This window comes from Tetrahymena thermophila, assembly GCF_000189635.1.
Source record: "Tetrahymena thermophila SB210 genomic scaffold scf_8254752, whole genome shotgun sequence".
Taxonomy (NCBI): domain Eukaryota; phylum Ciliophora; class Oligohymenophorea; order Hymenostomatida; family Tetrahymenidae; genus Tetrahymena; species Tetrahymena thermophila.
In genome coordinates this window covers 246,237-266,739 of record NW_002476512.1, presented here as the reverse complement: position 1 = coordinate 266,739, position 20,503 = coordinate 246,237, and the positions used below count along the sequence as shown (strand labels likewise).

The 20,503-nt window shown below is 21.6% G+C and overlaps 3 protein-coding genes across 3 annotated transcripts; 2 read left to right on the top strand and 1 right to left on the bottom strand. All coding sequences in view use genetic code 6, as the record gives it.

Annotated features, from left to right (window-relative positions):
* Positions 1–264: 264 nt before the first annotated feature.
* On the bottom strand, positions 265–2,575 carry TTHERM_00575620 (hypothetical protein; the record flags this gene model as incomplete). The annotated part of the gene is made up of 7 exons (XM_001009355.3): positions 265–452; positions 500–612; positions 671–945; positions 1,000–1,351; positions 1,398–1,504; positions 1,553–1,777; positions 1,835–2,575. The coding sequence occupies 7 exons, from the start codon at positions 2,573–2,575 to the stop codon at positions 265–267; spliced, it is 2,001 nt and encodes a 666-aa protein (XP_001009355.2).
* A 649-nt stretch (positions 2,576–3,224) lies between these two features.
* Positions 3,225–8,625, top strand: TTHERM_000575619 (hypothetical protein; the record flags this gene model as incomplete). Its single annotated transcript, XM_012796210.1, has 5 exons — positions 3,225–3,732; positions 3,879–3,991; positions 4,047–6,605; positions 6,772–8,479; positions 8,546–8,625. Exons 1-5 carry the CDS (start codon positions 3,252–3,254, stop codon positions 8,623–8,625), a joined length of 4,941 nt encoding a protein of 1,646 aa, XP_012651664.1. The 5' UTR covers positions 3,225–3,251.
* Positions 8,626–9,162: 537 nt separating this feature from the next.
* TTHERM_00575641 (transmembrane protein, putative) lies at positions 9,163–19,282 on the top strand (the record flags this gene model as incomplete). Its single annotated transcript, XM_001471110.2, has 17 exons — positions 9,163–9,507; positions 9,577–10,373; positions 10,425–10,548; positions 10,611–11,069; positions 11,122–11,613; positions 11,667–12,188; positions 12,249–12,359; positions 12,413–12,534; positions 12,584–12,634; positions 12,809–13,083; positions 13,141–13,832; positions 13,880–16,122; positions 16,175–16,575; positions 16,626–17,118; positions 17,381–18,708; positions 18,765–18,978; positions 19,027–19,282. 17 exons carry the CDS (start codon positions 9,163–9,165, stop codon positions 19,280–19,282), a joined length of 8,925 nt encoding a protein of 2,974 aa, XP_001471160.2.
* Positions 19,283–20,503: the final 1,221 nt, after the last annotated feature.

Below are 20,503 nucleotides of genomic sequence, written 5' to 3'. Positions count from 1 at the left end.
CAATAATCGTTTTTTTATATAAAAATTCAATTTTTTTTTAGAATAAAGTATTTCTTTCTATACTTCTTCTATAAAGCATTTTTTAAAATATTTTTTGTTTGTTTTATGAATAACCAAAAATAAATATTTTTGTTTGGAAATCACAAATATTTAGGAAAAAAAATATTATGTATTTTTAAGTTTGTTAATTATATAAATAAATGACAAGTAAATTAAATGAATCGATTTACATATTGAATATTTATAATAATTATTTAGCAAATTTCATAGATCATCTTTTTCCTAATTTTATTGATCAATTTAGCCTAAATTTATTTCAGAAGCATTGCTTTTTGAGTAGTCAAGCTTGGAAAAATAATCATCCTAGCTCTTATCAATATCTAAATTTAATGGGTTTTCCCCTCTAACAATAAATTGGTTTCTTTTTAATAGCATGTGCTTCTATAAAAGACCTATAAAAAATATAAAATCAGTAAATTTAAACTACAAACAAAATTACTTTTATCTTTGTTTTAATCATCTTCTAGAAGTTCGCTTAAATCCTTTTTTTTATTTTTTATTAGACTTTAATCGTTTTCAACTAGTAATGCCTGCTCTTTATATGATCGGTTACTGTTAACGATTTAAAAATATTATTTTTTGTTGATATTGATGCAAAAATCAATTTTACTTTGATAGAATAGACTTAATTGTGAAGCTGCCATTTTACAGTGAAGATTTTAATTTTTAATCAATTTCTAGTTCTTCTTATATCAAGTCTTAATTTCTTTATTAAGTATTCTTTGAAAGTAAAGGATTTCCTTCTCTTTTTACTTTTTGCTGTAGCAGTTCTCTAGCAGATCTATAAACTATTTCTTAAGTATCTTTCTATGTTTTGCTGCTATTCTAGTTCTTTTAAATTTACTTTTCTTTTTCAATTAAATCTAAATAAGCTTGATTGATTATCTATTTAAAATTATATTATTAATTAATATCAAATTTCATTTTAAATTTATTTACTTCATCTTATTCTGTAGATCTTATTGCTTGAAGTCTATGGGCTTATATTATTGCAGCTCTATCTAGCTTTGAAAGTAAATCACTAAGTTCATTGACTAGCATTTATTTTTGCTAAGAGCAATTTTTCAGACTTTCTCTAAACCTTTCTACGTTCTTTCTTATTACACAAACATCATCATCTGTGATATCCTATGGCAAAGATTAAATCGCTAACTTCATATTTTATTCGTTTATCTAAAGCAGCTATTCTATATATATTCTTTCCTTTTCAATAACTAATATACTTCTTGCCCTTGATACTATTTCTTAAATAAGTTCTTAAGTGTCTTAACTTGGCATTAAGTTCACTAACCTTTAAAATAATTTTTATATTTAGTTGAAATTACAAATTATTTTACTTATTCATGATTTCATCTAAAAATTAATTTTCTTTTTACAGCTTTTCAGTTTCAGATTTTAGTTAGAATTACTCTTCTTAAGCCTCAATTGTAAACTTTTTTAATATCTATATTAAATTAATTTAAAAATAATAATTTATTTAAATATATGCTACCATATTTTTTTCTTAGAGGTATTGTTCTGCTAATTCTTCTATTTAACTTTTTAAATAATTATTTTCATTTTCATATAATTCTCTTGCATCAAGAGCATCTTATAATTATTTTTGCATATTTTCGAATTATAAATATTGTTATTCATTTTCTGAATCTTTTAATTGCAGCTAATCTGATATTTCTACATATGATTTTTTTAAATTTAAACTTGCCTTAATCCCAAACTATTTTAATTAATTTCAATTTAAAATTACAGATGAACTAATACAAAATTTTATTACTTCTATCTAATTTAATAAAGTTAAAATGGTCTCCTAAATAAGTTCATTGCTAATAATAAGAGTATCGCTATTAAGGCTGTTTATTTTCTGTGAAAACTATAAAAAATTAGTTGAAATTAAGTCACTTTCTAATTATTAATACACCCTTATTTCCTCAAAATCATTAAAAAATCCTTACAATATAGCTTGTATTTTTTTAAAAGAAATGGTTTATTGATCAAATATATTTTCATATTTATCAATTTCATCTTAAACTTAGTTAGCCTTTTCAAGTTTTGCTTACATTTCTTCTATCACAGTATTTAGCCTAATATTTTCTTGAATAATTTCTTCTTTTTTGCTTGTATCAATTTAAAATTTATCTTTATAGTCTAAAATCTTTCTCCTTAGCTTCTTGAAGCTTTTTTCAGGAGAATCTTTATTAAAACCTGAATTGCTTGTACAGCTATGAACTATTTCAATATTATCTATTTCATTTTCTAAAATAGTAATCTTATGTTTGCTTAATTCTAATTCCTTTTAATATTCTAACTTTTATTATCTCAATCTCTTCTTTTAATCTTCTAAGTCCTTTATGTTATTAGTAAGAATGATGTTTTCTTTTTAAAGTTGGAGAATCTTTTTTTGGTAATTTTTCTCTTTTAACTCAAGCTTTTCGATAATTTTACAGCTTTCTTCTGTGAGTTAAATTTTTTAGTTTGGTATATCGTTAAGAAAGCTATAGTTTTAATATTCTTACATATATAAATGTTTATATTATTATACAATTTCTGATAAATAAAAGTAAATTAAATATCAATAAACTCTTCAATAGAGATCTAATATCTTTTTAAATTGAAATTTATTGCATATCTCATATAATAATAAATTTAATAATTGATTTCAAATTATTAGCTGATTGAATTCATTATTATTTGATAAAAACATTAACTATTTTTACTGGTTTTTGCCAACAAAAAAGACATTATAAATTAATTTTTAAGAGATTTTTATTTTAAATTTTTAAAAAAATATAATTTTAATTAAAAAGCATAAAAATTTGAATTACTAACATGAAATAATTATCTCTTTTGCTCTTTTATATTAAAAAAGAAGATTTTAATTATAGTCTTTATACAATATTTATTCTCAATTAACAATATTTTACATTTATCATCAGTTAATTTTATGTAAAATAAATAAGAAATCAATAAAAAAGAAAAATAATATTAAAATTTTAAAAAATATTTTGAATTTTATATAAATGTATTCATAAAGTAATACAGATTATTAAAAATAAGATTGATAAAATTTTTAATGGTATTTAAAACAAAGATTGAATTAAATATTATTAGATTCTAACTTATATGATATTTATTCAAGAAATTAATCAAAATTTTCAGAAAATTAGTTTAATAATTAAGATATTAAGATTGTGATGCAGCCAACGACTAATTTTAGGCACTTTACACCTTTAAAAGAAAGGAATATTAAAATTAAAGTGCTCAACTAAAATTCTTTCCATATTGAAAAGTCTATTGGAAATGGCTCTTTATACTCAGAAAATAAACTAAATTAAAGTTAAAATCAAGTATTTGTTTAACAAAGTAGAGCTTTAACATAAGGATCTACAGATGCAGGAGACTATTCTTAAAAAAAATAAAGGTCTATATCATAGTATTTGAATACGGAATAGATAGAGTTAAAGCAAAATTCTGCAATATACGTGAAAACGGATTTTCCAAATATTGCACAACAAAGTGTAACTTAAGATATTAACCAGTTTAGAATTAAAAAATAGGTGTTAATCAAAACCAATCGCCCTAAAAGTAGTTTTGCTAACAGAAAATAGGAAAATAAAGATTTAAAATATGTAACAAAATAATCGATAATCAATTCGTATATTTAGACTTAATATGGTAACTTATTTTTTTAAAACCATTTAAAAAAAGTTAAATTCATTAATCTACATGAATTTTTTTGTTTCAAATTATTTTGTATTAAAGATCTCCATTTAATTTATCAAAGTCTTGAAAAAAATTAATATTTGTTCATAATAATGCAGGATAAATAGGTATAAGGGAAAGTTCTCCTAAATTAGCAAGAAACATGAAGAAATCTAAGTCAAAAAAAAGAAATGAAAAATCATAAAAAAGAATAAATATTTCATAAAACATTGTAAAACTTTAAATTAATTTTTAGTTTATTAATTTAAACTATTTATTTATTATAGGAAGCTTATAATCTTAATAAAAGTGCAGCTGATATAGATAAAAGATATCTAGATGGCAAAAGAATTAAATAATCAGGAGGATTTTTGATAAGAAACCAAGGGATTAATAAAAAATATTTATAAGATGCTGAAAATCAATTAAATGAAATTTAGAAATATATGAGTTTTATTGATGATAAGTTTCAAAATCAAACAGATTCAATCCATAATATTTACCAAGAAATTAATGATATTGATAGAAAATTGATGAGCATTGAATAATAAATAAGACTTATTTATCAAACAAATACAGAACATGATGATACAATAAAGATATAATCCTGTTTAATATTGATTAAAAGTATTTAAAATAGAATTTAATACTATTAAGAAAATCAACAGCAGTAAATAAATGAAGAAGCTTAAAGCAGTGAAGCTAATGTCAGTTAGCTTCAAGAATAAAAATAAATCAATTAAAACAACTCTAATTAAAATTTAAAATAAAATTTTAGTAATACTTCTGATAGCGATGGATTTAAAAACAAATAAAAAATTCATTATAGAGCACAAAGCTAATAAATGCATAGATCTAGCAATTATGATCTTAGATAAAGCATGTCAACAGAATAGCAGACAAATTATGTAGAATATGTATTTAATATGTTTAATAAAACAATTAGATAGCTTTCAGATGTAAAAAGTAACTAAATTAATGGAGCATTTGAATTAATCCTTTAACTTAACTATGATTTACATAAAATAAGTAATTCTTAAGATATTAATTATAATGAAAGAGCATAAGCTCTTTAGTATCTCTATGAGCTAGATTGTTAAGTACCAAATTTATTTAATCTTTTAGTCAAATTAGTGAATAACTAAACAGATAACTTTTATAGCATTTAAGAAGATATTTCAGAATATAAATCAACTATTGAAAAAAACAATAAAGAATAAAAGCCAAATCAATTTACTATAGAATCCCCGTCAGCATCATAAAAATCTTTCATAAAATAAGCTATGATGAAGAATAATTAAAACTAAACAAGCAGCAATACTTCGAACTACAATATAACTTAGGATCATATAGAAGAGTCTATTTAATAACTTGATAATAGTATTAATCAAAATAAAAATTCTAAAAAAACCAGTTAAAAAAATTTTTATGAAAATAATCATTCTAGGTAAAAATCATCGTCTAAATCAATAGAAAATAAATCTTCAAAAAAATTAATAAATGAAAAATAAGTTTATACTTCAAATCCAAATTTAGTAGATATTTAAACCAATTCAAAGGGAATATTGCAAGGTAATAATTCTTAATAGAATGATAAAAGCATAAAACAATTAGATAATAATCTATCCATCAAAGATTAATTAAATAATGTTGAGAATAACTCTTCTTAAGTTTAGTAAAATTATTCTTCTTTTAGTAATAGCAAAATCGAAGAAGCAATAGAATCAGAAAAAACTAACAAAGCTGATATTATTGAACACTAGAAAAGTGAAATAAAGAGTATAAACATATCTGAATAAATTTCAAATAATAGTAGCTTTATTATTGATAAATAGCAAGAAAATAAATAGTAAAATAATTAACTGTGCTCTTAAAAGTCTTAAAATTAAAATTTAAATGATAAAAATGAAATTAACGTTAAATAGGATAGTAAAAAAAATGAAGGGATTGGAAAAAGTAAAAGTGAGGCTATTCAGAATTAAATTAAAAGTAATGAAGATCAATTAATTATGAGTAAATCTGAGTAAATAAATTTGGAAGTTGTTTAGGATATTTAGCATGAAAAAATATAAAATGAAGAAAAGAAAATTAGCTAAATAGATTAAGAATAAAAAGAATAATAATAGAAACAATAGGAAGCAAATGATTTAGAAGTTAAAATGAAGACTATGTTCACTTAAATGAAAGTTTTGATTGATCATTAAAATAAAGAGTATTCTTAATAAATTATTAAATAGTTCATTGAATTTCTTCATTAATAGGACTTCAAAGAAAAATAAAAAATTATTGAAATTTTAAATGAGTCTCTCACTCATTTTAACAAAATGATAGGTGTTTAAGCCTAACTAAATCAGATTTTTATTTAATATGATTAATTTATTATTGATAATGAAATGTACTGGAATGCTATCCATTTTACTCATACTCATAAGCGGAGCTTAGAGTAAATAAGGTCGTCCATTTACTAACAATTTAAAATAAGAGATTTGATAAAAGAAGACCCTAAGTTAAAAGAGGAAATAAAAGATTTTCTAGATTTAAGAAATGCTGTATTGAAATTATCTGAGAAATCTGACTTTCCTTTGCTTAATATAGCTCTCCCAAACAACTTAAACGTAGAAGAAAATATTATAGAGGAAATGAAATAGAGAAGATTTTAAACTATTCAAATAATTAAAGAAATTATTGAAATTATACAAGAAATAACTATCATATGTTAAAGAAATACATTTAGTATATACAAACTAATCACTTTCAATAATTCCTTTTACACTCATGCTGACAGAGTTCTATCCTTGCTAAACGTCTCTACTACTCCTCATTTAACTATTATAAATCTACTTGATGTAAGTTTATCTAATTAATAGAAATTTAATTTTAATTTAAAAATGAAAGACGCCTTCTTACTTTAAAAAAATTATTTTTTGTTTTATCAAATTAATTAAATATAATTAGAATATTAATTTAATTATTAACATTTATATTTAAGAATTATTTTTTTCATAAATATAGACTTTTAATAAGCTCAAGAAATTGTTTTAGAAAGACAAGCAAGTATCAAAGCTAAAATAAATAGTAGATAGACTATTGTATATAAGAATTTATGATGAGCTAGTAAACAAAAACTTTAAATAGCTAGAATAAGAATTAATTAACTCAATTTAGAGGAAAGAAATAAAATTAAAGGTACTAGAATAGAGACTCAAAAGACTATTTTCAAGTACAAATGAAATAAGAATAATTTTGTTAGACAATAATTATGATTTTAACAGAATAGATAACTTCAGATCTATCTCTAATTAATATGTTTAGCTAATATAGTTATATACTTCTATTTATAATACAAATGAAAGCTCATTTATTACAGGAAGAGATTAAGCATTTGAGCTAGTAGAATAATTATATTCTTATATGTTTTTTACTAAATCTCTTAGTTCAAAATCCTAAAATTACAATAAAATTAAATCTTCTGTAGGACAAAACCTTTAACTTACATAAATCAGCTAAAGTTAAGATTCTTTTTATTATTAGCATATCAAAAAAATACCACAATAAAAAATGAGTGATATTAAAAAAAGAATACATATTTATTAGTAATAATTGAAAGCGTCTCAAGAAACACTCTTTAATTTTATATAACAACATTAGCAATAGCTTCCTAGCGAACCTCAAGAAAGATAAGGTATGAATTAAGAACAATAAAATACTCCACCTTAGATTTAAATAAAATAAATTTTTCAGAAAAATTTAATTGAATTGTAAGAACAATTAGAACACTTAAATTAATAAATAGAATAAATATTAACTAAATAATAAATTTAAATAATTGATTTACTTTATCTTGTTTAAGGAATAACAGAGTATTTAATAGAAAAAAAAGAAGATATTGCTATATTATAAAATAATTATGAAGCAACTATATTTACGATGCCCTATAATTTTGGAGCAGACTGCTAAATGATAATTCAATAATTCAGCAATTTTATGCACCATAATTGCTAATAAAATATTGATGAAAGTGTAAGGACACTAACTGTTTCATCTTCAAATACGGATTATCAAGCACCAAGTGGTCCAATTATTTTCAATTACTCTTAAAACAAGCCTGACTAGTTGGATAAAAAGTAGAATCAGCAATATTTCTGTGAATTATTTATTTATAACAACTATGTTAGTGATTCGTTTTGCTTAGGTGAAATTTTAGTTTAAAATATTTTGACTGGTCAAATAATTTATTCAGATTAAATAGACACAAGCCAACCAACATTTAAAATAACATTTTAAGCAGATCATCCATATTTAATTGTTAACATTAAATATGCTGATTACAAATTGAAGTAATCAACATTATTTAGTAGTGATACTTCAATAATAGAATTCTCTAAAAAAGATTTAATAAGTAACGAGAAAATCTACAAAATTGTGATACAAGCAACAGATCCTACATCTATTTTAAGACAACAATTATAGTTTTTTATTCATGCAAAAAGTAATACTCAAAACGAATATATAATTAATAAGGATACCAGTGACCATAATTATTACGTTTAATAAGAAATAAATATTCTACCCACCAGTGAAATAATTACTTTAACAATAAAATAAAATAATCAATTTGAGTACAATTTGTATGCTAACCTAATATCATCAGATACTTTTTAAGTTTTTAAAAATGGATAAGTAGTACTAAATTAAATAAATATAACTTAAATAAAATAAGGTAATTTAATACAATTTCTTTATTAAAAAATTATTTTAAATGTTTATTAATTATTTTTATAAATAGATAATCCTCATTCTTGGAAAGTTTTCTAAATCCCAAAAATTAAATAAAAGAGTTAATTGTTAAAAAAAAAATAAGATTGAATGCTTTTTAAATTCTTTTTTTATTTAAATTAGAATTATTCATAATTTAAATAAAAATAAATTAATAGCTTAAAAAATACATTTCAATTTTCTATTTTATTGCTATATTCATTAAATGTGAAACAAGAGATTACTTTTTTATAAGTTTTATTTATTAAATTTTTTAAATATTCCTATCCGTTTATTTATGCATATAGTACAAAATGATTATCCTGCTAAAGTCGGCAAATTTATCATTTAAGAAAATTTGTTTTCTAATTTTATTTATTATAAATTTTTTAAATTCTACTTATCTGATTGTATTTTTAATTAATTTTAAAACACCTTAGTTAAAATTAAAAATTTTAATAAATTACTCTGATTCTATATTTAATTAAATATAATATTTAAGAGAGAAAAGCAATAAAGTAAAGCATAAATAACTTTATGAATTTATTTTTTTTCATTTATTTTTTACTAAAAATAAATGAGATTACTGCTGTAGGCTGCCCTTTTTGGTAAGTAGGATGTTCTGCTAAATATTAAGTTATTTAGAATATGGTAATTATGAAATCTAATCCTTAGATCGCAAATGATGATATTGCGATTGTTTTTTATAATACGTAAAGCATTGAAATTTATAATCTGATATCAAACAAAAAATATATTCTGTAAGAGGCTTAAGAAAATGTTTAATATTATGGCATTGATAAGGATGACAGAAATTAAATTTAAATTTCAGAACTTCACACTCTGGATTCTAGTGGCAGTATAATCAGTTGGAATATAAATAATGGGGCTAAATAAAAAAAAGTATAGATTCCTAATTAACTATTAAATGTTAGTCCTTATCCTTGTTTAAATTCTGAAGAAAAACTTGTGTTAACATGGAATAATAACAATGTATTACTTTATTAATTATTTATAGTTTATTTTAATCATTTGGAAAAATTATTTCCTTTATAAAAATAGATATTTGTGATAGATTTTTCTGGCTCTACCTAGGATATAGCAGTCATAAATAAATATTAGCTTCCAAATAATTATGAAATTCTAAATTGCTAAAATGATAAATCAAATAGAAAGATGATAATTTTTTAATCTAATGGTGACATCTACTAATATGATATAGCTTTGAATTAATTTAAAATTTTATTTACTTTAAATGAATTTTAAGCACTGTAATCCTCCTTTCTATCAAAAAACCTCATTACTATATCATATTAAAAAACTTCTTAACAATACCTTTTGGTTTCATTTAGGCAGTCTTAGATAATATTTTCATAAATCTTACCAACTTAAGCAACAAGTGTTCTAGTAAGCTCATTTGAATAGTATATTACAGTTGTAGGTGCATCTAATTTATTTTAGGTTTGGGATTTGTAAAAAATTTAAAAAGTATACGTACCTAATTTCCAAAATATTTACTGTGATTAAAGAGATGCAAATCAAACCAGTATAAGTAATTCAATTAATTTTATTTATGCTTCAATTAATAGCTTAGATCAAATTGTAAGTGTATCAAAAAATTATATATTTGCTTATTCTTTAAAGGAGTAAAAACCAATTATCTTCAAAAATTAAAATTTTGGTTTTAGTTGGTTGTAGGCTTATATTTCCCAGAATAATATTATATTATACTCTGAATTTTCTATTTCAATAGTTGATATAAAAACATCCAGATTTATTTATGTCACTGATTATTTCTAAAGATAGCAATCAGCTTATGATGTTCCTATAAAAATAGAAGTTGATCCAGATTTAAACAGGTAAACTAAACTAAATTAATCTAATAATTTCTTTTTTTATATGAAAATTAGAATTATTAAAATAGATAGAGGAGGTAAGATATAGTATTGGTCATATTTTGATGATATTATGGAGAAATAAATTTTTGTTTCTGGTATTTTTGCAACTTTTATCATAGATAAATAGTTAAATAAGGTATAAATCATTAAATTTTTTGATAATAATTTCATAAAAGTATTTTACATTATTTAAAACAGCTTGTTTAGCAAAGTTTATACACAACAACAGGAAATAGCATTTTATTTGTATTTGATTACCGATAAGGAGTATTAATAGATAGTATAAAAAATGCTTTTCCTGAAAGTAATTTACAAAATTATTACTTACACTATGACAAAACTAATGGATATCTAATAGGAATTATTTAAACTTCATAATATATGATATATAATTTTAACTCTAGTCCTGATCATTCGCTTGTTTTTAAAGGAACATTTCTCCCAAATGCTTAAACATAAGGAATTGCTTTATTATTGGAAAACTAAAAACAGATGTTTATTTACATAAATGGTGTACTGTATTTATTTAATTACTTCTATAGTAATGGAGATTATAATACATGCATTCCTTTTGATGGAAAAAATAATAATTTTAATAGCTTCTTTTTTAACTTCTAAAAGTAAATTCTATTTAACATTTAAGAACAATAAATTATGGTAAAAAATAGTTCAATAAAATATGTTTGTTTATAATTTTTATTTTTTAAAGAAATATAACTATAGCGTCAAATCCTTAGATCTTATATAAACTATAAGTTTTTATTCAGGCTAAAGTCAATCAATCTATCTTATAGAGTCGTTAAATATTTTTCTAATTAATAAGGTGAGTTAAGTCTTTATTAAGAATCACATTACTTTGTAAGAATAAGTTATTGATTTTAAGCAAGATAATGTTAAAAATTTGGTTTTTGATGAACAAAAATCAATATTAATAATTTTAACAAGTAGTTTTAAATTAAATATCTTAGACTTATAAACTACAGCATTGCTGAATTCCATCCAAATATAACCTTAGCTTATAATATAAGTATAAATAAATACAGATATGTAAATTGTAATCATTAGCTATGATAATGGAGACATCCTCATGTATAATTATAATATTTTCTCGATTGTGTCTTTATTTAATAATATATAATAAAATGATTTGGATAAAATTTTACATAATTATAATACAATAACCTATTAATCTGGTCCAGAAGTATATCTTAATTAGATTAAATAATTTCAATTATTTACTTACTTATTTTGTAGGTTTACACAAAAAGGTTGGTTAATTTTGGATAGATTACATAGATAGCTCCTAAAAATAATATAATAGATTTCCATATTCACTTGCAAAGCGGATTAACATTTATACTTACTAACTAAGAAGCTCTTATTTATAATCATATTAGCAATTAATATCTTCCGCCCTTTCCTAATAATATAAATTTATCTAATGCTTAAATTATTAGAGGTATACCTTCGTAAGATACCATTCTTATTGGCTTTCTTACTTCAGTTTAAAATAGTGTTGTAGCTTATAAGATCAGTAATTATAATTATATTAATACTATGATACACGACTTAGATAAATGTAATTCTGTAGTAGAGTTATATTATGATGATTATTCAAATAGACTATTTTCTGCTTGTGGTGGACCTGGAACAGTCATAGTATGGGATGTTTCAAATTAATTCTAATTGATAAAGATTTTGAATCAAATAGTCTCTGTTAATTTAGTATCAGACATAGTGTTCTATCCAGAAAAAAATTAAATCATGATTTTAGGAGTAATTAATTTACTTTTATTATTTATTTAATTTTTTGAGTACTTTACTGATTATATTTAGTATTCATGGTGGTCAATTTTGATTGATTATAAAAACCTTTCAAATATATGTGCTATAGAGGGTATATTTGGGAATTTCGACTACATTAATTAATACTAAATTATATGGGATGTAATTATTTTAAATTTTTAAATTTCTAATAAAAATAAAAAAATTTTAATAAGCATATTGGGTATATTTAATTAAACGACTTGAATTGTACATAAATATCAGAAGTTTAAGCTCATAAATATTGGATATTTGAAGTTCTTATTGATTCTTAGTCCTATATATTAACATCTATAAGGTAAAATAATCTAATAATTACTATATTTAAAGTATTTATAAAAATAAAGTGAAGATTTATTTGTTAAAACATGGAGCTATTCTAATGGAATTCAATTTATGTAATTTGATATTTTAAAATCTTTTAAAATTAAATCTCTTTTTTGCAAAAAAATGATAAATTAATTAAATAATTTATATTTGAAATGTCTATCACATAAAATATTAAAGCAAGTCAATCAATATATATTATATTTTTTAATAATAAATTTTATAAGAATATAATTTTAAAAAAGGAGCTAGTTAGAATTTTAAAATCCTTTACTGTCTGGAGTATTAGATAAAGATAATAGTCTTGTTTTTGTAGGTGATTTTAATGGATTTATTTATATTCTTAGATACCCAAATTTATTATTATTGAGAACAATATAAGTAGCATAAGAATACATATATCAAATCTATTTAGATGTAAAATATAACTTAATATTGTTAGGTAGTGATACAATTAAATATTTTGATATAATTGAGCTCTTAGTTCCTAATGTGTATACAAACTCCTTTTAAACTGAAGGTAAATATAAATATTAAATATCACTTTAAAAATTTTATTTTTTATGATAAATATAAGGTATATTATCGACATTATAAGTGAATTAAAGTATTATTTTTCATTAAGAACTAAATATAGTTTAGTAATGGAATTACTCAAGTTAATAATTAAGTTATGGATTTTTTGTTAATAGCAATGATCCATTATATGAAGTTTAAAGTAAGATGATTTTACTACAAGGTTAAAAAAATATAGGCGTACTATTAACCAGAGAGCAAACAATATTTTTTGATATAAATAATTTAAATTTAATCAATGTTCAAAGTATCAAGTGCTTGAGAAATAGTTAGCTTACATCTTATTTTATTTGCTCATAATTAAACATAATTACAATAATTGATTTATATGATTTCAAATAAATATAATAGATAACAATTGATCAAAATTCTAGTATTATTTAACTTGAATCTATTAATGAATTAAATTCTTTCTTTGTTACAACTACTTTAGGAGGAATTATTTCTTTCTAGCTAAACGATAAAAATCTTGTCTTATTTAATTAATAATTTAATATAAATCTTCTTCAGTAAGCTATCATTAACTTTTCATTTACTTAATTAGATAATGTTTATATAATATTAATGGCATCTTTTGATGGAAACATAGCCTGTATTAAATTTAATTCTAGCTTTGCTATTTTAGAGTAGTAAATTTTAACATTATATGGTCATAAATCACATGCACACATAATTAAAACATTTTAATCAAAAGTAAATAAATTATTTGATGAGTTTATTAATTTTTTTTTAAATTATAGGTTTTCATTAAACGAATAAGTGACTTTTATATTGGATTGTATAGTTTAGAAGATTTTACTCTAGTACAGTAAATATCAAGTCCATGCCTTGGTTATGTTTATAAACTTGATTTGAATGTGGAGTTGGATTATATTTTATAAAGCTGTGTTGGTGCTTATTAAATTAATTTGCTATCTAATTTTAAATAATTAGCAATGGGAAGATTCTTTTAAAATTTAAATTTAACTGATGTTTACACAATTAATCAAAATTAAATCATTTTTATAAACAAAGATTATTTTATAGATGTATACTAAAATATTATTTTCATATATTAAATAGACTAAATATCTTAAACAATTAAGATGAAGGGATAATTCTCATTGGATAATGAAGATTTAGGATTTGTTTCAAATTATGAAATATTTAATACCCTTGATAATATTTATATAAAACTTATTCTTTACTCTTCTTTTCAAATAGGTTAATTGTAGCTACCAATATACGGATAATAGATATGCTAAGAAACACTATATATTGATGAAATCGCTTCCACTTTAAATTCTATTGAGAGTGTTTACAATAAAATTTTAAAATACTTTCCAATAAGTGAAATGGATTTCTTAATTTAAATTCAATCAGATACAGTACTTTAAAGACTTCCTAACTTTGCTTACTCTAGTTAGTCATCAGTTACTTATTAATCTCAATCTAATTTAACAAAATAAATAGAGGTTTATGTAAATGCTGATTTTTTTGAATCATTGAGTGGATACAGTTAAATTATTATGAGTAATTTAACTCTTCAACCCTAGTAATAATAATATATCTCCAAATATATATTCAATATTTAAAATGTTAGATACTTAGTTTTCAATAATATCAATTTAGGAGACTTAGCTATTTATTGTTTTGAAATTTCTTAAATCTATTAAGTGTTATTCAATCAAATTTAAATGATAAATTTGTATATGCAAAGTAGTTAATTACTGAACCTATTTAGCTTATAAGATATTAATTAAATTTAGATAAACTTAATGACTGTTTAAAATTGTACTTTTAGTTAAATTTAATTATTTAGCCTTTACAATAGCTAAGGTTAATAAAGTATATCTTAACTTTAACTTACAAATTTGACCATTGATAATTCAAATTTTTACTTTTCTTCATCAAATAATAATAATAATATTAATACAATTTTTTACTTCTAAAACTTTTAAAGTGTCTAAATGTCTTCTATACTTATCACTACTTGCTAGGGTTCTCCTACTCTAATTTTTAGACTTTACTTAATTGAGAATTTAATATTAAATAACATAGAATATTATAAAAATTAAGATATCAGCTTTATGGACCACAGTAATAGCTAATAACAAGTGCAATAAAATTACAATGTTAACTATGAATTAATAAATGATAATGTTTTACTTAAAAATATAAAAGTAATATCTAATACTTATACAAATATAATCCTTGAACCTGCAATTAAAATACAGTGTCATTATTTAACTATAAATGATACTTTATTTGAAAGCAATATTGACAATACCAAATATAAAACAACAGTTTTACTATATATTTAGCAAGGAATATAAATTTCATCATAGAATATTTTTTACATAATGAATATTGGCTTTAATGCTTTGATTTAAATTTACCAATCTAATTTATGTTAATTGTTTAATTTACAATTAACTTAAAATTAAATCTAATAAGGACTTTTAATTATGTCTTCAAGCGTGCAGTTAATTGATTCTACAATTAAAAACAATACATCTAGTGGGACATAATCAATAATAACTGTTTAACAAAAATCAAATTTTTCTATTAAAAACTCATATTTCTCAAACAACTTAGCTTAATAAAATGGAGGATCAATTTATATTTCCTAAAGCACACAAATCATTCAGAATTCCAAATTCGAATAAAACTCTTGCTCTGAGAATGGAGGATCAATTTATTCAACACAATCAAATCTGTTAATATTATCAACAGTTTTTTCTTCTTGCTCATCTTTAAATGGAGGATGTATTTATGCTGATAATGGTTCTCTTAATTTAACACAAGTTTAATCTTAAGTATCAAGCTCTACTAATAAAGGAGGATTTTTATTTATGTCATAAATAACAACTTTTACTATATAAGATTCAATATTCCAAAATAGCACTGCTTATTAGGATGGGGGCTGCTTTTATATCTAAAACTCAGGAGATAACAAATCAATAATTACTAATTCAAGTTTTTATTTCAACGACGCAAAAGGGTAATTAAATGTATCTAATTTACAATTCTAATTCATATTTTTTTAAAAATAGGAGTGGTGGTGCTATTCTTCTTGATACTTCTAACTTTTCTCTATAGAATTCAAATTTTATAAAGAATAGAGCTGGTATTGGAGGTGCTATAAGATATTTAACAATAAAACCTTCATTTATGATGAAAAATTTATAAACTAAGATAAATACTAAAGATTCATGCAAAACATATTTTTCTAATTCATGTAAATAAAATAAAGCAATAATATTTGGTGATTCAATAGCAAGTTATCCCTAATATGCTACAATTTTTCCTAGTAAAGACTTTGATGTAGACATCTAGCTCTATCCTAATATAACTTTTAGTAATTTTAGAAGTGGTTTAAGTAACTTTGATCTAAGCATTTAGTTTTTAGATGAATTTAAGAACCCTGTGAATTAAGTTGATTTTTAGAATTCAAGTAAGTACTTAAAATATTTAACAAGATTTTTACCATATTTTACATATTAGCATTAACAGGTTATCTAAGTGAAAATTTGCTTTAAGAAATAAGACTATATAATTGCAGAGTTTATATAACAGAAAATATAGAATCCTTTTAGAAACAGACCATTAAAATTGAAGGAGCTACTTCTATAGATTATACATTTTAACGTTAAAATTTAGCTGGGTGTTTAATGAATAATTTTAAAATTGCAGGAGTTCCATCATAAAGTGCAAAAGTTTATTTATAACTGCAAGGAATGAAATAAATAGGAATAAATAATACTTTTTAGGATGTTAATCAAATATAAATAGAGATATATTTTAGAAGCTGTATCACAGGAGAATATTATAATCCTACATGTGATGGTTGTTTGATTTAAGAATGTACTTAATGCTAAAATGGAACATATTCTTTAGTTGTCCCAAAAATTCATAGCTAAATGCAATGTTAGCCTTGCGATTTATCAGTTGCTGTAACTTGCTAATTGGATTAAATAGTACTCAAATAAAACTATTGGTATTTATTTTTTTATTGATTTTTATAAAATTAATTCTAATACTTCTCAACTTCTTTTATATTAATTACTGATATTTGGTATGAATGCATTTAAAGACGAATAAAACATCTATTCAAAAAGTTTTTTAGATAATATTGAGAAGGAATTTGAGAGGCTGTTGATAAATTAAATATACATTTCTTATAAATTCTATTTTTTAACATTTTGAGTTAGATTAATTTAGTTCAATATTAGTTTATTTAAAATATAAATAATATTTAGGAGAAACAGCAAGTTTAGTGATATTATTTATCAATGTGATAAAAATATTTAGTCTTGCAACGGAGATGAATAAAATAATTACTGTGCATAGGGTTATACTGGAGGATTATGTTAAGCTTGTGATAATTATGGAAAAGTGTGGGGAAATCGCTATGGAGCAGTTTTATCGATATATGACAAAGGAGTGGTATGTATGGAATGTTCTGAAATTTAAGCTAATTACTTTAAATAAGCACTAACCTTTGTTGGTGTTTTAATATATGTAGTATTTTTAATGATTGATTCTTAAAATAGTAACTGTAAGCTATGTCAAATACACACTTTAAAGCAGCTCAACATTGTCAATTTTGGAATTTCTTCTTTTACCCTATAGACTTCAACAATAGCTAAAATATTTATAAATTAATTTTAGGTATTTGCTTCATTACAACAAAATATTGGAATTACATTTCCAACCCTATTTTCGAATTTAATTTCTTTCCCTAATTTCTCATCTCAGCCAGTATACTTATTTATTTATTCTTTAGACTGCAGTTTAAGTAACATAAATACTTAAATTCCAATATAATATTTAAGATTTATTTACTTATCTATGGCATTACCTTTATTCATGCTTCTTGCATTAATGTTTCTCATAAAAGGAATAATATTTATACTTAGTCTATTCAATAACAATTAATACTTTAATAATCATATGTACAATACTAGAAATATGACAATAAGCTCATTGATTGTATTTATGTATCTTGTCATATAAAATATATACTAGGCAGCTCTACAAATAATATTTTGCTAGTAGCTCGATAATAAATATTACATGAAAAGCCAAATGGATTAAATTTGCTATACCAAAGAACACAATAAATATATGGGCTTACTTATATGCCCTATACTCTTGTTAATTGTAATAATCTATCCTCTTATACTTTTTTATTTAGTCTTACACAATAAAAACTCTTTATTTATCAAACACAGAATAATAATAATTAGAAGATATGGATATATTATTTCAGGCTTAAAGTAAAATAGGTGGTGGTGGGAGTTTATAAGAATATATCAAAAATTCATAATTATCTTTCTAGCAACATTCTTTAATTCACAAAATCTAATATAAATATAATCTATTTTGTTTCTACAATCAGTATATTTAGCACTATTAATATACTTTAAGCCATACGAAAACAACAAAATTAATAAACTAGAGCTAAAGTCAGTAACTTTAATGATACTGATTTTTTGGATTGCTGTATTTGATAATTAAACTGAAGAATCTAGCATTAAATATATTTCTTCATTTCTCTTAGTTTTTTTATTTATTATGCTCTTTGGTAAATAATTTATTCTATAAACAAATATTAAATTAATTTGTATTAAAAATAAAAAGGTTCTTTAATTGCAAGTTTTTTGAATGCTTTACTTTTAAGAAGCATGTTTAAAATGGCAAAATCTAATATTTTAAATTATATTTTTACTAAATTCAAAAAATGCCTATCTATAAAAAATGAGAACAAACTAAAAGAATACCTTAAAAAATAGAGTTACTCTTTATATATTTTAATGTTTAAGCCAAATCATCAATCTTTGCAGGTCTTTAAAAAGTAAAGATATTTTTTAATTTACTTCTTTTAAATTTTTATTATAAAAAGCTGGAAAAGGGTAAGATAATTACTTTAATCTATGAGTAGCACAAAAAAATAATAACTTGAAAAAGAAGTACTAAGCCCAAATAATTCGATTCAAGTGCTTCGTAGTTCATTTAGTTTTAAAACAGATTAAAGTTTGCTTGGCCAAAAGTTTAATTTATTGTCGAACTAAAAGATTTTTAAAAAACCAAAAACTACAGGTTTTAGACTTAGTTTATTTTAATAATAAAAAAGGAAACATTCAATTTAGAATGTATGAAACCTAAGCATCTGAAAATCAAATATTTTATTTTTATTATACTCTATAAATGGATAAGCTAAATAAAGATTATTGATTGCTCATTGTTTTTATATATTTTACTCATATAATCTTTTAAATAAATTTAGTTTTTTTTTATTGATGTAAACTTTTAAGTTTAGAAATAAAATATGTTTTTTTTCATTTTTCTAAATTTAATTGATTATTTTTGATAGCTAATTAAAAATCTTTATAAAAGCTTAAAATAAATTTCTTATTTTACCATTTTATAAAGTTAATAATCTTAGCAAAGTATTTAAATAATTATTAATTAACTAATTTATAATTTCATATTTAAGTTAAAACTTATTTACTTATTGGCAATTAATTTTAAAGTAGATTAAATAATAATTTTTTAGTTTTATGAATTTAGATAAAATCATTTAAAATTTTGACTATTGAGTCTTAATTCGTCTTTAGTAAATTAATAAGGGTTTTTTAGTATTTTAAAAAGATCTTGAGAAAGATAAATAAATATCAATATTAAAATATTATTTTTTTCTCATACAGCTAGAAATTTGCTCATTTGCCTTATTTGAAGAAATAAATTTTATAGTGCTTGGAATTAGGCTCAAAATTAATTTAAAATTGTGTAACTTAGTTCTAATGTAATGGTAAACAATTAATTAATATAAGCAAGATGTTTAGAAAAAATTTTATATATAGCAAATTCTTTTTTATTTTTGAAATTTCATTAAGCAATTCTGAAGAAGATTCTAAAGTGCAGAAATATGATCATAATGTTAGTGATTTTACTTAAAATGGGTTTTTATCTAATGCTAAATAATAATGTTTAGCCTTAAAATTTAAGACTCGTTTATATATTAGGGTAGAATACCTAAACCAGAATCTATCATTTTACTTTGACTTTATATTTTAAAAATATTTTTAAATTATTTTCAACACACCCTAATTGTTTTTAAATAATTTCTTGAAAATTTAAAAAAAAATATTTTATGAGATTTTATTTATACAATATATTATTTTTTTATGGATTTTAAAATATTTACTTAATAAAATTGGAAATTATAGTATCACTTTATTTTAAAATTTACATTAATAATAAATAACTTTACTTGCTTATTTAAAATTTTTTTTTAATAAAGTAGATTCTAAAAATATAAAATCAGTATAAATTTTATACATTTAATGAATTATATTTTGAAATTCAATTACAACTAT